At 40.9% G+C, this 19,681-nt stretch overlaps 3 protein-coding genes across 6 annotated transcripts; 1 reads left to right on the forward strand and 2 right to left on the reverse strand.

The window, feature by feature from the left end:
• Positions 1-63: 63 nt before the first annotated feature.
• Positions 64-4,684, reverse strand: LOC119209758 (mitochondrial fission factor homolog A-like). Of its 2 annotated transcripts, none has more exons than XM_062557966.1 (7): positions 4,557-4,684; positions 3,704-3,925; positions 3,338-3,516; positions 2,757-2,848; positions 2,436-2,606; positions 1,808-1,883; positions 64-1,322 (listed from the first exon to the last, which is right to left on the reverse strand). In XM_062557966.1, exons 2-7 carry the CDS (start codon positions 3,918-3,920, stop codon positions 1,191-1,193), a joined length of 867 nt encoding a protein of 288 aa, XP_062413950.1. In that variant the 5' UTR covers positions 3,921-3,925; positions 4,557-4,684; the 3' UTR covers positions 64-1,190. The 2 variants fall into 2 exon arrangements, with proteins under 2 accessions (XP_062413950.1, XP_037315196.2); XM_037459299.2 differs by having other exon boundaries at positions 4,491-4,684.
• A 162-nt stretch (positions 4,685-4,846) lies between these two features.
• stk25b (serine/threonine kinase 25b) lies at positions 4,847-9,793 on the forward strand. The gene is made up of 11 exons (XM_037459287.2): positions 4,847-5,657; positions 6,416-6,646; positions 6,769-6,825; positions 6,923-7,031; positions 7,698-7,855; positions 8,049-8,234; positions 8,529-8,674; positions 8,911-9,016; positions 9,095-9,166; positions 9,265-9,401; positions 9,481-9,793. Exons 1-11 carry the CDS (start codon positions 5,628-5,630, stop codon positions 9,518-9,520), a joined length of 1,272 nt encoding a protein of 423 aa, XP_037315184.1. The 5' UTR covers positions 4,847-5,627; the 3' UTR covers positions 9,521-9,793.
• Positions 9,794-10,141: 348 nt separating this feature from the next.
• Positions 10,142-17,846, reverse strand: septin2 (septin 2). Of its 3 annotated transcripts, none has more exons than XM_037459290.2 (13): positions 17,699-17,846; positions 16,788-16,828; positions 16,061-16,175; positions 14,718-14,804; positions 14,466-14,589; positions 14,196-14,330; positions 13,886-14,003; positions 13,487-13,588; positions 13,102-13,247; positions 12,905-12,988; positions 11,883-11,943; positions 11,366-11,462; positions 10,142-11,223 (listed from the first exon to the last, which is right to left on the reverse strand). In XM_037459290.2, exons 1-12 carry the CDS (start codon positions 17,811-17,813, stop codon positions 11,376-11,378), a joined length of 1,215 nt encoding a protein of 404 aa, XP_037315187.1. In that variant the 5' UTR covers positions 17,814-17,846; the 3' UTR covers positions 10,142-11,223; positions 11,366-11,375. The 3 variants fall into 3 exon arrangements, with proteins under 3 accessions (XP_037315187.1, XP_037315186.1, XP_037315188.1); XM_037459289.2 differs by having other exon boundaries at positions 12,866-12,988; XM_037459291.2 differs by having other exon boundaries at positions 12,866-12,988; positions 17,686-17,810.
• Between the last annotated feature and the right edge of the window lie 1,835 nt (positions 17,847-19,681).

Consider the following 19,681-nt stretch of genomic DNA (forward strand, 5'->3'; position numbering starts at 1 on the left):
TCCTGGTGTTGCAGTGTGGCTGCAGTTGGAGCAGCAGGGGTCAGCATTGTACAGAAACAGGGCTCTGCAGGGAATTATTATTTATTTTACAAACAATGCATGTATCAATATCTTACAAGGAAAGTAAAATACTTTAAACTTCAGCTTTAAGTCATAGGTACTGTAATATATGAAAATAAAAAATAATGACAGCAATATTTTGTGCACATAGCAATCCATTAAATGTCATCACTGTTCAAATGAATAAAACGACAGTCTATGCTTTTATTCTTGCCAAACACGTTCAAAAAACCCGTAAACAGTGGAAACAGCATGGAAAGAAATAAATACATTATCATGGCACAGATTGGCCTTACCCTTAGTGTGTTTATTGATACTTCATTGAGCTCATAACAGAATCCATCGACAAGTCACTGTAAAAGGTAAACAACCGACTACAACATTTACAACAATAGGTTATTCAAGTACTTTGTACAAATGTGTTGGTTGAGAGAACTCGAAGAACATATATTATGGAATCTCTAGATTTAATCTTCTTATTTGGACACTCCTTTTTAATTTGTTTACAAAATCAGATTTAATTTCAAACAGTCAAGACCGGTCCAAAACTTGTTCTTGTAACGTAAGTTCTGGGCATCAGTAAATCCAGTGAGCCCTCTACTATTTTCTTCCAGCTAAAAAGTCTCATTTACGAATGTTATTTACTCTCTCAAGTGTGATAGATGTTAGGCATCACTCTAACATCTGTCGTTGCTGTGCAATAATCAAGCATTCAACACTCAAAATCTGTAATAATTGCACAAAACAACATAATTATTGGTGAGGTTTTGGCAATTCTTGCTGATTAGTACAGTGCTCGCATTTGCTACTTTAGACCGGCCCAAAAATACGTTTTTAAATAAATACATAATTGAATGATGAGTCTTTGAATGTAAGATATGGCAACTTCGGCTTTACCTCTAGTTTTAGTGGCGTTGCACCAGACTTGTAGTTTGATATGAATACTAGCCAATATGAAAATTTCAAACTAGAATCCCAATATATTATTTGCAATAGAAACACGGAGGATTGTAGTGTAGTTTCAAATGGTTTCTTTTATATGTAATAAATAACCATACTGTGTTGGTTGCACTTTTAACAAGGCGCTGTCTTGGCTTCCAGTGGTTTTTGAGATTCAGTCTGCTAAAGTCTTAGCGACGGAGCCAGATCCAGGTGTTAATTAGCCAGAAAGCCACTGTAGCAGAATACAGGATCACTTCTCGCTTGGAGCGTTCTTTGTTTTCTTCCTCAAGCAGCTGCAGTCGCCGGTTCAACTTCACAATCTGAGTGCCCACAAAAACAGGTTTTCTCCATTTGTACTGGTCCTGGGTAACATTCACCAAAAATATAGAGATAGAATTACCGCTATTAAGTTTAAAGGTACGCAAGATGATGTGTAACAAACAAAGGACACATGTCAAGCCTGTGTTTTAGAGTTTGTGAGATTTTGTGTTTTGAAATAACAGCAAATCAAAATACATTTGCATAAAAAAACAACTACAGCTTTAGCAGTTACACGATGCTGTTAGTTTTAAAGGAAAAAAAACAGGAAAGATTGGATTGAACCAGTTGTAAGAGAGGGTCATCTAACAAAATCTACAAAAAGACTTAAAACACCTAGCGAAGTACTCAAACCCGTCTGTGATGATACCGACCGACTCACATGGTGAAAGTAATACCAGCCACATGCTGTCGCAGCTGGTAAATACTCACTTCTCCAGAGCAGAGAAGCATATGAATCATCTGTTGTGTAGTTGTGTGAAATCACCTGTCGTCGTAGCGATGACGCGTCCACTAGGCCAGACTCGTCAGGATTAATATCCAGAGCCAGGTCCAGGTGTGTCCTGTAGAGATCATTGACAAGGATGAGCCCCATTTATGACCATGACACCTTTGGGTACCTCCACTAGAACTATGTTCTTGACTTAAATTAAAATATATATAAAGAAATCTGAGAAACCCCCTTTTCCAACCATACTGACTGAATTCACAGGCCACTTATCTAAGAGTCCTACAGTACAGTAAAATAAAGTTTATTTAACGCTTTTCAACAGGTACTACGTTTATAAATGAGACCCAATGAATGCATTTCTCTAGAATAAACAGTCCTTCCTCTCATCAGTAAAATAAACAATTTTACCCTTGCTTGTCATATTAGATTCAATATATAATTAGACCACGATTATCAGAGAAGTATGAAAATTCAGGCTCCCTCACGTGGTTAAAAAGGTATTCTGCAGATATACACGACAATGGAAGATATTAAATGTCACAAGAAATGTGCACAATTTTGTCCAATGTCGAGAATGATTGTACATTGAGTCTTAAACATCGTAAATGGCTTTAGAATATACTTCTTCTGAGAAATAAAAAGTGAAAAACGCGATAGAAATGACCTGCGGTGGCTTTCATCCAGCACTTCGAGCACCTGCTGGTAGGCCCGACGTGTTGTGGACTGCATATAAGACAGGAACCCCGCAGTGGTAAACAGGTGGATGTTAGCATCTTCAGGGGAACATAGGGGGGGACACAACCGGACTGGGGGGGCAGAAGGGGAAGGGGTTACACTGTCAGAGAAGTAAGTGGGGAGAAACGGTAAAGAAATAAGATTTTTTTTTTTTTTTAAACATACCAGGGGTGAAATCAGCATAACCGATAACGAATTAAGAATGAAGATCGTGTTGAAATAAATATATGAGCTGTAGATGTGTGCTTACCTTGTGTCACCTCGGACAATCTGATTGCTGTGGCGGCCAGACATGTTTTCACTGGCACTGCGCTCCCTTCGAGGCCGAGCATGAAAGTGAGCCTGTGAAGGACAAAGATTTAGACTTGCGTAGGGCTCACTACACAAAAAGTTTAAATGGCTGATGCTTTTTTTCTTTCACCCTTTCAAGGGTGAGCTAGTTTATATAGACATGAACTAACACCTTGATTTTTATATAGATATATATAAACACACCTTTGTTTTTTACCAGCTAACCTTGAAATTATCTGCTTCCTCCTCCGACTTCAGTCATTTCAACTTCCTCAACACAATCTGATTAATACTCAAGATGTGACTGCATCTACAATTATTTATAAACAAACTTACTGATGTAACAAATAGCTAAAACCACAAAAGTATTATTGTAAATGTGACATGTTTTATGATCTTGAATGTCAACTCAAGGCTATAACCTTTTGATCATTTTATAAAACGCACATAATAGTTTTATAGGGCGCCACTATTAGGATCACTGGCTGTGATGAGCAATAAAAAAAAAGCACCAAATGGAAACTATGATTTGACCCTTACTGCATGGATGGGATTGCTCTGTGATGTGGCAGTTTGTTCGGTTTCAAGGGAGTCCAGTGGCTGCTCTGATAGAGTGAGGATACGTGGTGGGGCCTTCATGCTCAGAAGGTCCATGGGAGGGAGGGATTGGATTAGGTCCAAGTCTCGAGGGTGAGAAAATTGAAGATCCCCATCATCACCTTTGGAGTAAGTGAAGAAGATAGTGATAGTTACATCCCAATAGTTGGTGGTAGGGGCTCCCAATGATGTCAAAACATTTAAAGAGTGTGCTGCCCTTGGTGCACTTCAATGCAGGACTTGCATGCACAGTTTAGCGCTTATGTAGGGTGTTAACATTCATCTTTTGTTTCATCTTCTTGTCCTCACCGGCTACGATGATTCTCTCTGGCACCTGCATCATCTTGGCTGTGTGTAAAGGGAGGGGATGCTGAAATGACAGAGAACCTGGATGGTTCTCTGAAGCCACCTTGAGGGTCTCAGGGATTCGCATGCGCTGGCTGATTCCCACCGTGTACTCCAACTCAAACTGGATGCGGTCCATTTCAGCCACCTCAGCAGAGGGGGAAGAGAATGACCCACTCATCCAGACTGTAGACATCAAATGGAAGGAAATTAAACAACACTTAATAAGAACAAATTAGCATTATGGCTTGAGTGCATGTTAGACATTAAATATTCAAGCTATACGTTGGTGATGGTGCCATCACAGAGACAGCTTGATAAATGTTTGATAGGTGCGTCCTGGATGTTTGCCATCTCACGTAATAGAAATGATTACTGATCAAACAACGAAAAAATAATAGTAAATAATTGTTACACGATGAAGTGCACCATGCATCACCCAACACTAATAACTAAATGATATATTAACTAGATATAAAACAGCATTCTGTTGAATTGAATTATTACAAACGAATACAAAAGATATAGCGGTTGTTGGAAGATGGCTCCAATGTCACTGAATGAAAATCCACACAAGACGCCATACATAGCCAATGTCACCAGAGTGTTAGCTAGCTAGCTAACGTCAACGTTATCTTCACCACAACAAGCTAACGTTAGCTAAGCAGTGCGCTGCACGACCCCAGCAACCGACAAGATAAGCAGGTACGTCCCTCGCCATGACTTTAGTTTATATAACTACCGTACTTACCGTTTTGGTTTTAGTAACGAGGGATAAATGGCATGTGTCAATATGCGGTTCGTTCTTGTTGATCACCTGAAAAGGACGCGGAGTAAAACCGTAAGACGCACTTCTTCGAGCTGGTGCGCTTGTTAGCATCCGCCAGCAAAAATACGATGGGGCGGAGTTTATAATCTACACTGTCAATAGACCGTCGCAGCAGCAGTCACTAGCTAGGTCTAAAAACGAGCATTCACAACTCAACACACTCAAATTAGTTGATTCGATTAAAATCAGAACGATGGCAAATCCAAGTTTGAATGCAAACAGAAATTTAATTTCATTATTTATGTTTACACGCCTCATGTCGTGAAGTATGTACAACTTCAACAGTAAAATAGGCCGACATCTAAAACTGCATCACAGCTGTTGATGTGCATCTCTTTATCAATGTTATGATTCATTGTTTTCAAACTATTTTTGGTCTCTTTTAGAATAAGACAGCTACAGACATCAAAATAATTTAGCGTGTAGTACAAACTCCAGTATCAGATGAAAAACTACTTGGCTTCAGGTCTCCCTGTTGCTCTTCTTTGAATCAATTAAACGCAAATGATTGAAAAAGCTGCAATGTTCCTGCTATAATTGAACTAAACACAAATCGGTTCCTTGAATGTTGACCAACTGTAAAGGACAGAATTTATAGAAATGATAAAGTCCAAAAAAGCTTAGAAATACAGCCCCCAGAATTCCATCGTCTTTAACCCCATTGCGCATGCGCCCTCCGGCTGGTGCCATTATTTTGTCCTCCTCAAGCTTCAAATGAACAACAGGCTAAGCGTTCCTTGAAATGAATTAAATATTAATAGACGCAGGGAGCATTATACCTTCTGATTCATCACCGCGGACACAAATGGAGTCTCTCGGTTAAGAGGTCGCTGTCTCGCCGGGCTCTTCAGTCCTCCGGTGGGCTTGGAGGCCGAAAACAGAGCGCGGAGTGACAGCCCGTTGAAGCCAGCAGATTGGGTGTTTATCTGGGTGGCTAGCCACCTAGCTAGCTTCCTAGACAGCTAAGTGGGGAGAGAAAACCCCCCCGAAAGGACCTTTTGATAAGCTCGGAACAGGGAGAGCTGTGGCTGTCCCGGTCCCGTCCGACCTAAGGAGGGAATGGCACATCTTCGAGACATGCAAAACCAGGTACAGAAATCATCTTTTCACCAACTGTCACCTCCCTTCTTCTTGTCCAAGACGAGGCGAACACCCATGACTGTCAGGCTTTCTATGAATAGGTGCGTAGGGGTCTAAGCCACCAATGCAAGGTGGTAAAACCTATAATACACACACATATATATATATATATATATTCAAATAATATTTTGAATCTCCTTATCATTCTGGTGTAACTCAGGAATCAGGAAACGTTTATTGCCATAGTATGTTGTACATACATGGAAATTGTCTTGGCGGAAGGTGCATGAAGACAGTACAGTGCCAACTGTGCCAAAAATCGCGCCAGTGCCTCACCAAAAATATTAAAAACATGCAATTCCAATCTCTAGATTCAGTGACAGTTTACATCAACATCTTGCTTCGGGCTTGCAGATGTCACATATTGTACATGCTTCCTACTCATGCCCCTTGAATTAACGTTACATACTGACACAAGGTTAGGGTTATTCTATGCGCTATGACTGAATAATGAGACCGATAAGAAAGGTTAATCATCCATCGTGTTCGTATTCCAGCAGTGCTCGAGAACAAGAACAGCATTGTAGAGACAAAGCCTTCTCCTCTAACATCTAATTAACCTTTTAGAAAATAGCATTTTTTTTACCTGTGTGCTGTTCAAAAGCCTGAAAACACACCCACACAATGCTCGAGACACAAATAAGCCTCCACAGTCAACATGACATGTACTTAATAATTCAACGCTTTCTTTGCTGTCCCCGGACTAGAATACCCGGTTGGACCCCGAGGAGTATTTCACCAAGCAGGAGCGGATTGGGAAGGGTTCCTTTGGAGAGGTCTACAAAGGAATCAACAATCGCACCAAGGAGGTGGTGGCCATCAAAATTATTGATCTGGAGGAGGCAGAGGACGAGATTGAAGACATTCAACAGGAAATCACAGTTCTAAGCCAGTGTGACAGTCCTTTCGTTACCAAGTATTATGGATCGTACCTGAAGGTGATATTATCATGCAAATAACGCTACATTTATTACAAGTTATCCTAATGAAGATGCTCAGAGACATCAGTCCAAACAGTAAAAGCAGTATTTTCTAAACCTAAAATATTTGTTCCTCTTAGGGGACGAAGCTATGGATTATCATGGAGTATTTAGGTGGAGGATCTGCTCTGGATCTGGTAAGACCTTTATTTTGATACAAAGTGTGATAGAAATTTGCCATTTTAACTTCTGAGAAGCAAATATTTTTTTTGATTAATTTGTTCTTCCTCCTAGCTCCGCCCGGGGCCACTAGAAGAGACTTACATCGCCACTATATTACGAGAAATACTGAAGGGGCTGGAGTATCTGCACTCAGAAAGGAAAATCCATCGAGATATCAAAGGTAATCAATAACCCTCTTTTTCATTTAGCATCCTACGAATATAAATGCACATCATTTGACTGTGTTGTTCAGGTAAAGACTCAGATATTGTACTCCTCATACTAGTCAGAGGTAGTCGAAGCTTTACAGTGTTGTTGATGGAGCAGCCAGGTAACAAAATGTATATCCAGTCTTAACCAGATGCTGGACAGCACAGTCTGAAATATGATTGTTAGCTGCGATCGTTGGATCACCATCTGTGAGCTTGAAATCTCTCAAGTCGCGGTGTTAAATGTAATTGTTTGTGAGAACTACATCTTCTTTCCTCTTCCATTTTTGAGATTATTAGAGCAAGATGAATAATTAAGAAAGCTGCCTTTGTTATTGCCATGCATCATCTGAAACAAAATCCTTATATTTCTTATACACTACTTCAAGGATTAATTGATGTTCTGGGGTTTAAAGAAGTTGCGTTCGGTTGGTCAAAAATAAAGTTGCTGCTATGATCATAATAATTCATTCATGTAGTGCTTTTCCAAATGCTTAAAGTCACTTTACATACAATTATTTTTATGTTATTTTTATTCATCATCTAAATTATTTCAAAATAAAACTCCATTTGTGTTGACCAAGTTTTTTTTTTTTTAACATTGCTTGTTCTTGTCTTTCTTCTACTCTTTCTCCCAGCTGCCAATGTGCTCTTGTCGGAGCAGGGAGAGGTAAAGCTGGCAGATTTCGGGGTCGCCGGACAGCTGACAGACACCCAGATTAAGAGGAACACATTCGTAGGAACACCTTTCTGGATGGCTCCGGAGGTTATCAAACAGTCCGCTTACGACTTCAAGGTGAGGCCACAGTGTGTGAGGTGGACAAGACTGTGTTACTGCTCTGTGTGGCACATCAAGCCCATAAGGGAATAATATTTTGTTATTGGTGGAGGCACTGATGAGCAGACACTACATGGAATTTTCAGCAGGGGGGACAAATGTTTGAATGTGAAGTTAACACATTTCACTCATATGCCACTCTCACCCTCAGGCGGATATCTGGTCCCTGGGAATCACTGCTATTGAGTTGGCTAAAGGAGAACCTCCCAACTCTGATCTACACCCCATGAGGGTCCTTTTCCTCATCCCGAAAAACACCCCACCCACACTTGATGGACCTTACAGCAAGCCCTTTAAAGAGTTTGTGGAGGCGTGTCTAAATAAAGACCCTCGTTTTGTAAGTAGTACCTGCCTGCATCCACCTGCAGAGGAGATCATTTATCAAACCAAATATGTATTATTGGGTCAACATGACTTGTCCTTAATATGAATGTTAATTGGTGCTCGGCCTTCATAATAATTAAAACCCAATCAATATCACATTCGTATTATGCACCAAAAGGTTTAATCTAAGTAAAGTGAAGGCCGAGTCCTTACTGAGGTTCAGCGCGTTATAACCAGACAATCAATCCCTTTTGGATTCTTTTCCTAGCTTCATTCACTGAATGTATCTTTGAATAAATCTGCACAGAGGCCAACAGCCAAAGAGCTGCTGAAGCACAAGTTCATCACGCGCTACACCAAGAAGACGGCTTACCTGACGGAGCTGATTGATCGCTACCGCCGCTGGAAGTCGGAGAGACACGGGGAGGAATCCAGCTCCGACGACTCAGATATGTCAGTCTCAAGAACACACGCTTATATACGCTTAAAATGTACAGTTCCCAAAAGGGATCTAGTCAGAGCCAATTAAATTAATATAAAGATTCACAATAAATTACTTAGGTATTAGAGGGATGATTTTAAATGGTCCTCATTTTAAAACTTTTGCTGAATGTTGAATTCACTTGAATAATGTCAAAGTGGGGTCATTTGGTTTCCCTCTGGTTTACACCTCTCCTTCATTCCTTCAGGGATGCTGATGGGGATGTGGATACGTGTCCCATGTGGACCTTCCCTACAGTCCGACCCAGCTCTTTGAACAAGTTACAGAAGGGCTACACACACACAGATTCCGAGGTAAGACGCGCCTGGCTACCAGTCAGGAGTCAAATATTTAGTCTGTCTCCCCCCTAACATCCTTTGTCCTCTGCTCAGTCAGGAGATTTGGTGAAACGGCAACCTAAATCCCAATGCTTGTCGGCTTTGGTAACGCCTATCTTCAGAGAGGTAGGCCTAAATGTTGCATATACATTTAACTGGCTGGGCATATATACACACACACACACACTCAAGCCAACTAAACAACATTTTCTTACTACCACCAGTTGAAGGAGAAGCGGCGGGCGAGCGGGGGGGGCGTGGGAGCCATTGAGGAGTTGGAAAACGCCTTCAACCTGGCCGAGGAGTCCTGTCCAGGCATCTCCGACCGCCTCGTCACACACATGATGGAGCGAGTGTGCAGGTGACGTACCCACCAGAATCATTTCAATTCATGGTCATCAATTCGCTGCAATTAATCGACCACCTGTTTGTCGTTTCAGGTTTTCTTTAAATGGTAACACCACCCAGTCTTCGCGGTGAAACCCCAGCTGGATGTAACTTAACCTTTTCTGTCTCCCAAACCCCCCCCCCGTCTCAGATAAGGACCTCAGACAACCCCCCCCCTCCTTGTATCTTTGCACCCCTCCCAGTCCTGTCCCCCAAGAGATCTTTTAATTAGTTATAATTAAATATTTTTACAGTTTTTCTTTAAGAGCGGAGAGTATTTAAAACAAAAAAGCCATGACATTTAGAGCGTTGTGTATACCTGATAGATGGAGAGGAAAAAAACTATAATAAAGTCTATGGAAAGTGTCCCATTGTGTGTTTGATGTTACTCTGCTTCATGCTCATATACCAACATTTGTAGTAAGTTATAGTCTGGAGGTTCATTTATACTGTAAAAAAGGTGTTGGTCCATAGTGGAGCATTTATCAAAATACCCATAGAAATATTTCATATTTAATTCTTGAATCTATTGCTATTTTCCTTTTATTTTAAAACTACATCTATGCATGCTCTCTTCTAAAAAAAAAAAAAGTAAACTTGGGGCAACCTTTTAAGGTAACTAACCTCTTTAGATACTACAATTTAAAACAAGGTTTAAAGTGTGTGTAAGCTGTACAGACAAGTTGAAGAGTAGACACGTTAAAAGGGCTCACATCAGGATTTATAAAAGTTTAATAAAACGTATAACAATATGCATCAAGAACTATTGGGTGCTTTAATATTGGATAAAAAAAACAACACAAAGAGGAATGTCAAGAACTCACATCTCGGCTGGTGAGGGAAACGTTGGCTACAACGACCGGATTGGGTCACTTCAATCTCTGTGGTCATGGAAACCACAAAGTAAACAGCAGTTGGGACAGCTAAAGGTTTCTACCACAAATCTCACTGCGTCAAAAAAGAAAGCATACAGTTAAAGCTCTCTGGCACATGACTTCACTTTACAGTATGGATGAAACATGGAGATTACCTTTAATTAAACAGAGGCATCACACCTCCTTTGTTTAGGTCTTCAAGACTAAGAGGTCAGGGGTCACAGCTCATCTAATTCATATCAAAGTCAAAAAGGAGGTTAACAACACTTGAATACCATTTCACTTCGACCCTGATCTAAGGAACCTCCCTAATTGTGAAATAAGATAAGTCCTAAGTAAAGGGAGACGCCCATCATAACACTGGAGCACTAGAGAGAAAATTCACAGATTTGACCAGACGGGGTTGAGAGCTGCATGCGGATGAGGTGGGTAAAATGATTGACACTGAGCAAATGGAGCCTATTCATTGGGAGGCTTGCGTGGTCACAGATGAACCAGATGAATATCCCTTCACTTAAAGAAGATCAAGAAAACAATGGTGGGCTCCTTCACAGAGCAAAGTTAGCGCATGCTTAGAGAGATGTTTTAGAATTACAAGCAGCAGTACTTTTCTAAATGGGAAAAAAAGGAAATATAAATTTGTATCAAAGGCCACCACTTTAAAAAGATCTGTGACTTCATTTCAGTAACTTGCAAAGGAAAAAAAATAAAGGGAATAGAACCGTGTGAAAATATATAAATGTAATACTGTTTGAATATACTTCACTGTATGTATATATATATATATTTCTTTTTTTAAAGAATCCAGCTCTGTGTAGGATTAGACTAAAAATAGTGGCAAGCAGTACAAGTCAATAACTTGCTTAGGCGTTCTCTGCCATCCTCCGTCAAACTCGAGCCGCGGCGCAGTGGCTAAAAAGCCTACAGTGGAAGAGAAAACGCCAAAGTTAACTGAAACCCAGCCTTAAGCATCTAAAGATACAGAATTTAAGGGTATGAGATGGGAATGCAGGATTTTAGGCGTCCCTTTTTTTCAAGAAATAAAAGTGTTGCTTGCTCCTACCAACATCTTTTCACACATTGGGGCCGTCTCCATCTCCGTCTCCCTGCTTCTGCATCTGGGCCTGCATCTTGGTAATCATCTCCTGCATTCGTCTCAACTGTGTGACACACCACATCCACACGTATGAGCACAACCGCAACAAAAATAAATGGAGTTGTTCATAGTTTTTAAATAGTGACCTGGAGGTGATGCTCTTTAAAAAAAGAATCGTTCAAAACAATGTTGGTATGTACGGTTAAATAAGAAAATAGGCACTAGTCTGGTTTGTGGATTCTATATAACCGGTTACAGAGAGCAGGTGGTTAATGGCTCTGTCCAAAATAATTAAATATTAAGTAAATACAGCCAGCTGATCTAAAGCACTGCATTAGTTACCCTAGCAAGAAAGGAAATAAGTATAATTCCCTACATGTGAAACTACTCTTTAATAAAACCTGTGAAATCCAGAAGGACTAGCCATGAATAGCGTATTTCCTTACAATAAGCCTAAAGTGATGGAATATCAGAAATAATTCACCTCAGCCTCCTTCTCCTGCAGGATCATATCCTTGTCCATTTCCTCCGGCTCCGGTCCATTTCTGCATCAACACAACTTTAGTCACTTTTGATGTCACACACACTACAGAATAGACATCTGATATTTCTGCAAAATCAATGCGGATTAAGTAAATAGTTATTGCAGTCGGGTTATAAATGTAAAGTCCCTTTGTGTGATGATTTCCAAAAAAGTATGACAGTCAGCTCTGAAGAGTTTACACGTCAAACTATTTTAGGTTGGAGTATTAGGCAAACATGACAAAAGCCACATAGAGAAAGTGAAGAACGGGTCAGTGGGTTAGTTTTAGAAGAGAAAAGTGGGCATCTAGAACAAATAACTACAAAGAAGAAGAAAGCGGGAAGCGCCCAGAGAGCAGCAGCAAGTGCGAGAGTCAGGGGAACAGGGTTACCTCCCCCAAATGAAAACAAACGGTACCTCCACAGTCCACCGCCTCCCTCATTGGACGGACTGTAAAACCACTGCTTTATCTTGGGTTGGCTTTTGAAGAAAGTCTAAAAGAATCTTTTTGATCTACATTGAGTGTTAAATGATGAAATATCTGCACTATGTTACATAACACACAGTAAGACCTGTTTGTGACTACAAATACTTAAACATGCCATTTAGCCGTGTAAAACCACAACCCACTAGACTACAGCATTAAGCTCACTCCTCCCTCACTACACGTGAACAGGCAAAAGGATAATGAGTTAGAGCTACTTTAGGATTCTAAAGAATGATATGAGTTCAACGTATGACTAACTGCAGGCACATGACCCAGAATTTGACCAGTCTTCCTTCTAAACAGCTGTTCTGCAGGCTTGGTTTCACTACTGTAGCATGCATCTGCCTGACTGCAGTAGTTCCTTTTATTTATTTTTTTCACACTATGTTTCCAATCAAAGGTTTGTTGTTTGAGGTGGGGGAGGTGCAGAGAAGCAAGCTGACGGACAAGTACGTACGCAGGAGAAAGAGGCAGAATGTAACCATGGGAGGACAACCTGCCACCCCGTTTAAGGCGCTCCGAGCGGAAGTTCTCGTAGTGGAGGTCCTGGGTCACTTCCTGTAGATCCTGCATGTGGGTTCTGCAGGGTTGTGGAAAAGTCACCATCCATAAATCATCCCACTCAGACATTTGGAGAACTACAGATTTTCGAAAAAAAAATAGTATCAGAATTTTGCCCCCTCCACCACTCACATTAGCATGATCCGCAACTTGAGGAAATCGTTGTGTTCAGGATTCTCCACCTCCACCACTCCCCAAGGGTACAGGCGGCCCCTCACCTTCTTCCCTTTGGCCTCAATCTGCTGGTTGGATCCCACCACTGCAAACGGGATGCTAGCCTGGAGACGAGGAGTAGCTTATAGGTCTGAGCTCTTGGTTCAATCACAAATATTAAAAGTAATCAAACTTAAAACAACTCCCTATTTATTAAACTGTAATGGAATTCTGTTATAAATAGTCCTCAATGAAAAACTGACATTCCTGTGGTAAAACTGCAACAACTTAACACCAACTCGTCACATAGTGATTAAGGCATAAAAAGTGTGGCAGAAAAAGGTAGGTTTAAGGGAAGGTTTACCTTGAGGATCTTGGTTTGCTCTTTGAAGTCCTCATCCTCATCAGACTCCGCATCAGGAAGGTGGTAAATCTTGATGCCATGTTCATCAATCTCATCCAGAATCTTAGAAAGGGGACCAGGACCAAACTTGGGTTATTAACGCATTTTATCCTCTGCTATGTCCTTTACATACGGTTAATGACAACCTTTTACTTTTTACTATTACGCAGTCAACACTTCCTGTCTGACTGGGGTTTATTTACCTTTTGTTTACGTAAGCTCGCTTCAATAAAGTACTTAATGTACAAACTGTATATTAATGCCCTGGGAGGGCAAAGCAGTGATCATGAGCACATTGTAGCTACTGCCATCATTAAACTGCAAAGGATTGTGAACAATGGGGGATTCTGTGGTCCTCACCCTGCGCTTGAGCCTCTCCCTCTCTCTGAGGGTGAGCGTGTCTGCCTTGGCGATGACAGGAACCACATTGACCTTATTGTGAATGGCCTTCATAAACTGAACATCCAGCGGTTTCAGCCTGGTAGGACAGGGCACAGACAAAAACCAGGATCAGAGAAAAGTGTGTGGGGGGGGGGGGAATCAAGCAAATATTTATTAAAAGTGTGAATAGAGCATAAAATATACACTTGGTTGACAATAAAGAATCTCTCGGCCGCTTTTACAAACTGAAAAGCCGTGTACGTATGCTAGTAGGTTATGCAGCACTCACCCATGGCCAAGCGGGGAAATAAAATAGAAGCAGCAGTGAACTCTATTGTCGACAATGTGCCTGCGATTTAGACCGCTCTCGTCATGGAGGTAGCGCTCAAACTGGTCATCGATGTAGCTGATAATGGTGCTGAAACTGAATTAGAGAAATATACGGCAGATTTTAAACATTGGTCACAAACTAATGCATGCTGGTATAATGGACAACTACTCAATACTAAAAACAGTTCTGATTATCCTTAATAATTAAAACATTCAAAAAAACAGTTACCAGTCTTGGCTATTGATGGCGTCTCCATATCCTGGCGTGTCGACCACAGTAAGACGGAGCTTCACTCCTCGCTCCTCAATTTCTACCGTTGATGCCTCGATCTGAACAGTCCTTTCTATCTTTTCTGTTCAAAGATGAAAAAAGTGCAAGAACTCTAACAACAGGCAAGGACAAAGCCATTTGACGATGATTCTTTTAAAACCAGATCTCACAAAGTGATAAAACCAGGATCCTTGAGTGTCTGTGTGTTACCTGCCGCTCCAGGGATGACCCTCTCAGGGTAAAGGTCAGTGAGAAACAGGCTGTTGATCAGGGTGGATTTTCCAAGTCCAGATTCACCTTTGGACAACAGAGTAATGCATCTTGCAGTCAATACTAGGATGAAGCAATATTACGCCGTTGCTTACAATTGGCTTAAGCTCAGTGAGGTTCTTAGTGCAAACCTCTGCTAGTGCCGAGTAGAACAAAGGAGATCCTCACTGTGCTACAGGAAACAAGACATCTGCCTGTGACGCAAAGTAGGCAATGCACGATACTAAATCTGACTTCAGTATTAATCTTTGCTTGAACAGCGTCGGGTGAATTTTTAGTCTCAGTCAAGAGTTACTGATGCTGAGGGATAAACAAACTTAAGCTTGTGTAGCTTAGTCCGGTATGCTGCTACTGTGGTTCGCACCAGAGCAATGACAAAATATTTACAGATGCCTTTACTACATTCTAAACTGCCAATTTAAAAGAATGCGTTGTATGGAAAATCTAAATCCCTATTATTTACAGTACAGCCTCAGTTGCATGTAGTAGAGATGTTTTTAGCCGGAAAAGTACCTACTCTTTAGGGTAAGCATAAAACGCGATGCATTCTAAAAACAACTAATTCATTTTCATATACAGATGTGGTTTCCATCCGTGGATTGAATCTGAAGCTCTCTATACACAACATAGAACACATATTTGATTAAAAGCCCAAGTCACACACAGTCGAAAAGCACTCAATGAGTATTCTTGCAATAGAGAGGAGAACAGGCCGTGTCCACCATGTGAATCAGTCCCTCGAGGCCCCTCGGGGCTCATTCCTCTCTGGTTTATTTTAAAGCAAAAGGATGAGCAGCATTCACAAGAGCTTCTCCCTTCCCCCTGACCAACAAGGAGGGCGGCTCACACAGTCACAGTGCTCACTTTCAGTGCTCAGAGTTTACGCTTCTCCTGACGCCAGCTGAGCAACTGCACTAATGAGACATCTGACATTTCCTACAGAACAAAAGCATACATCCACACTAAAATACAGTTATGGCAAAACAACTTGCTTTTTCTAAGCGTTCAAACCAAATTAACCATGGAGGTTGAAGAGTTGTAAAATGGCTATGTAGAAAGCCATTACAAAAAGACAGCATATGAAAACAACTGGAAATTTTGCTGGGCAGAGGCCAAATCCCATGGTACATTTTATCACAAAAACAAACTCACATGAGCCAAAGTAGCAAAACATATTCCTTCAGTGGCCATGTTCACTGTAGCTTTCTATCGTTAACCTCGTCATCGCTGAGGTACACCATCAATTTCAAAAACAAAAGAAGGCTTAGCAATGACACACTCACCTACAACCATCAACGTAAACTCAAATCCTTTCTTTACAGATTTGCGATGAACCTGATTAGGGAGGTTGGCAAATCCAACATACCCTGGGGTTTCAGGGTTGGTGAACTGGCCCTGCTGTAGAAAAGAAAAGAAAAGCACAACAGGAAAGTCATTGTTTGCTTTAAATCATGTTTGGTATTTAGGAGGGCTACAGTGACTCCTCTGCAGTCTATTTGCAGAAGAACTCACACTCTCCCCTCCAACTTTTAAAACCATTTCCTACACCGGTCATACGGATGAGAAGTAGGCCAATTGGATAACTTCTTAACACCCCCGTGGCAATGCTACAAAAAGTTGCTTCTTTTGTTTTCATTTTTTGCAACGCAAATGTATGAACCCGCTCCTCCCTAAATAGGAGTATGTGTCAAAAGGATAGTAAACAGCACACTGAACATATGGGAGAGAACCAGAATTTAGCAGGTGATGTTAGCATTTTGAACAACACCACTACGTGAGTAAAAGTGGAAAAGCACAAAATGATCCATTAATAACACACATGAGAATGCTTGGTTATAAAGGGTACTGGAATGCTTTTTTATAAAAAAGGACAGAAGAAGTTGGTGATTATGACAAAACAAAGTTTTAACTCCACGATCAGTCTAAAAGGACAACGCAGAAGAAGGAATCTGGAAATTTTACATACTGAATCTTTCAGTGGGAACATCTGGTTTCTGTTCAGAAACTCACCTTTATTTTGTCGGCCTGAGACATTTTTTGTCCTTGAAAACCTGAGAGAGAAAAAAAACTATCACATACTGAGAAACTTTTACTCAAAATGAGTGACAGTTCTGGCCTTTGAATGAAATGTGTGAAGGCACATTAGTTCAGGCCTGACTGTGAGAGAGACAGGATGTCTGGTTTGTGAGAGCGTTGTTTCTCACCACAAAAAAAAAGCTTTTCCTGCTATGACGTAAGGATTAGGCGTTAATGCTTTTAATCCCAAACGATATCATATGTGCACAACCCGTTTGCCTGTTGCTGTGTTATAGTTAATTACGTTTAGTTAGGTCGGTGTATAAAAATGAAACAATCCAAATGATTTAAAACGGTCTGAAACACAATCAATGCGTGTTGGGAAACGACTCAATCGCGATATAACGTTAAATCACAATGACTCAATATAAGAGGTTAGATGTTTACCGGCCGATTAAACAAATGCATGTGTCCAAACTAGTTTAAAACAACCACGTAACGTTAAACAACGTGACGTTACAGCGCCTGCTACCGTTTCCGTTACTGGAACGAGAATGGTTTGACGGTCATAAGCAATGGTTATCATAACGGTAAAAAAGTGGAAGTGAAATGTGCTACCGATATTAATAAAGCCTCGTTTTATGGTGATTCTAGTTCTCGTAAACTAGTCTAAAAGCGCCATTTAACCCGGCTAACAGCACTCGCTAGCAGCTCCGTAAAGAGAAGCTTAGCATAGCGTGAACTACTAACGTTAACTGCCGTTAGCCGAGTAGCTTCTGCAAGAAGGTGAACTTACACAGCTAATGTTAGCGCCATCAGTTTAACTGCGCTACCGCCATTAACACCGCGCAACGACAACTTGCGGATGAGTTTAATGAATAACGCGTGTTACCTTATAGACTCACCGAAGAAAGTGCTGCACAGATGTATTGGATGCAGAGAGACTAGCCAGCGATGAACAGTAGACTTGGCGGACACCTCAAATTCTTCAGATTCCGGTGTAGCGGCTTCCTTTGGCATACAGACCACAATGCACTGCGAGAGCAGCAGGGCCAACGCCACACACAACGAGTTCCCGGATGTTAACACCGAAGGTCAGGTCGCTTACACATTCGACAGAGCTGTGCTATCAGCCTTCACAAGCGCTTTCAAATACATTGATATGTTTTTAACAGACACGGCGGCTGGGTCTGGGTGCTATAGAAAATATCTAACGAGACAGGCTGCAGGCACCATATTGGACATGTCAATAGTGTCTCCATTTCTGCAGCTAATAATACTTTCATCCGTACCAAACTCAACTAGATTGGAAAAGAATATATACGTATATCTATGGAAGCCCTATGGAAGCCCATTTCCGCCACAAAAAAAAAAAAAGAAGGGTGAGAAAGTCGAAATTATGACTTAAGAAAGTCGAAATTATGACTTAAGAAAGTCGAAATTATGACTTAAGAAAGTCGAAATTATGACTTAAAAAGTCGAAATTATGACTTAAGATATGCGCATGCGCAGCTTCCAAAGGTCAAACGTTTTTCTAGCCACTGACTATGTGCAATTATTTGACAAGTACAAAAAACAGTCGCAAAGCCTCTAAGCTTCAGTAGCCGATGGCGTAAGGCATCCGTCCTGGATATGTTGTTATTTTGCTCGACATGGTTCGAATCCAGGTTGTGGCGATCTTTCATTAATATATATTTTCTTGAATTACTTTCTTAAATGTCTGTGATGCACGTCACTGTATGACCGTCTGAACATAAAATCCTCTTATGTCCAAATGTTTCGGTGGTTCCAGGCTGCAGCCTCGCGAAAAAAGTATCGATACACATGTTTGGAAGTGTTCCATGATACGCCACCAAACCAGTTGTCTTGGCTCACCCTGAACCAAAAGGTTTTCTTGCCACTGACGATGTGCAACTTAATAAGACGTATTGAAATCAGCAGCGGAACCGGACAGCTCGGTTGGCCGACGGCGTAGCGCCGCTGTCTTATAAAGTGTTTCTGCTTTGCTCGACTGCATGGGTCGAATCCAGGTTGCGGCGATCTTTTAATAAATGTATGTTCTGTATTTCTTTATACGTGGCAGTGATGTAGTGCTCACTTATACAATCGTAATCGCTGCATTGGATATGGGATGCATTTTGAACATTTTCAGCAATATGTTTGCGAATGTGTGACGGATCAGGTGACCGAGGCAGACAACATCTGCCGCTGTCGGGGCAAAACAAACACGCACGCGTAGCCAAACCAGTAGGTTCAAAAACCAGTAGCTATGTTGATGTTGCTGTAACGTCATCCCCCTTTGAGGAATACAGAAAACACATCGCTGATTACTAACAGTATTAATTTCCGTGTATGAATCAACATCACAAAGGATAGCGTATACATTGCAAAACCAGCGACGTTGTGACCGCGTCACGGAAGCTGCGCATGCGCATATCGCTTATCTCATAATTTCGACTTTTTAAGTCATAATTTCGACTTTCTTAAGTCATAATTTCGACTTTCTTAAGTCATAAATTCGACTTTTTAAGTCATAATTTCGACTTTCTTAAGTCATAATTTCGACTTTCTTAAGTCATAAATTCGACTTTTTAAGTCATAATTTCGACTTTCTTAAGTCATAATTTCGACTTTCTTAAGTCATAATTTCGACTTTTTAAGTCATAATTTCGACTTTCTAACCCTTCTTTTTTTTTTTTGTGGCGGAAATGGGCTTCCATACTTCCATACTAAACCGTCTAAAACCAGTATTAAACTGCCTTAACCAGCACTGCCTTAACCAAAGCTTCAGTGAATGGCACTTTTTTATGTTTTAACTTAGTAATAATATTTAATGGGAAGTGTTTTCTAAAGCGTAAAGGCGTTTTGACAACTGCTGTACCTTAGAT

Source organism: Pungitius pungitius, chromosome 15 (assembly GCF_949316345.1).
Source record: "Pungitius pungitius chromosome 15, fPunPun2.1, whole genome shotgun sequence".
In the NCBI taxonomy this organism is placed as follows: domain Eukaryota; kingdom Metazoa; phylum Chordata; class Actinopteri; order Perciformes; family Gasterosteidae; genus Pungitius; species Pungitius pungitius.

What these genes read in the sequence shown, in the direction of transcription:
- LOC119209758 (XM_062557966.1), bottom strand. Translation starts at nt 3,920, where the DNA reads ATGAGTGGGTCATTCTCTTCCCCCTCTGCTGAGGTGGCTGAAATGGAC. An exon ending in AGAGCAATCCCATCCATGCA is followed by an intron (nt 2,849 to 3,337) that starts GTAAGGGTCAAA and finishes TGTCCTTCACAG; the next exon opens with GCTCACTTTCATGCTCGGCC. An exon ending in ATTGTCCGAGGTGACACAAG is followed by an intron (nt 2,607 to 2,756) that starts GTAAGCACACAT and finishes CTTCTCTGACAG; the next exon opens with TGTAACCCCTTCCCCTTCTG.
- stk25b (XM_037459287.2), top strand. Translation starts at nt 5,628, where the DNA reads ATGGCACATCTTCGAGACATGCAAAACCAG. An exon ending in TAAATAAAGACCCTCGTTTT is followed by an intron (nt 8,235 to 8,528) that starts GTAAGTAGTACC and finishes AAATCTGCACAG; the next exon opens with AGGCCAACAGCCAAAGAGCT. An exon ending in TAACGCCTATCTTCAGAGAG is followed by an intron (nt 9,167 to 9,264) that starts GTAGGCCTAAAT and finishes TACTACCACCAG; the next exon opens with TTGAAGGAGAAGCGGCGGGC.
- septin2 (XM_037459289.2), bottom strand. Translation starts at nt 17,813, where the DNA reads ATGCCAAAGGAAGCCGCTACACCGGAATCTGAAGAATTTGAGGTGTCC. An exon ending in GGTCATCCCTGGAGCGGCAG is followed by an intron (nt 14,590 to 14,717) that starts GTAACACACAGA and finishes ATCTTTGAACAG; the next exon opens with AAAAGATAGAAAGGACTGTT. An exon ending in AAGTTGCGGATCATGCTAAT is followed by an intron (nt 12,989 to 13,101) that starts GTGAGTGGTGGA and finishes ACAACCCTGCAG; the next exon opens with AACCCACATGCAGGATCTAC.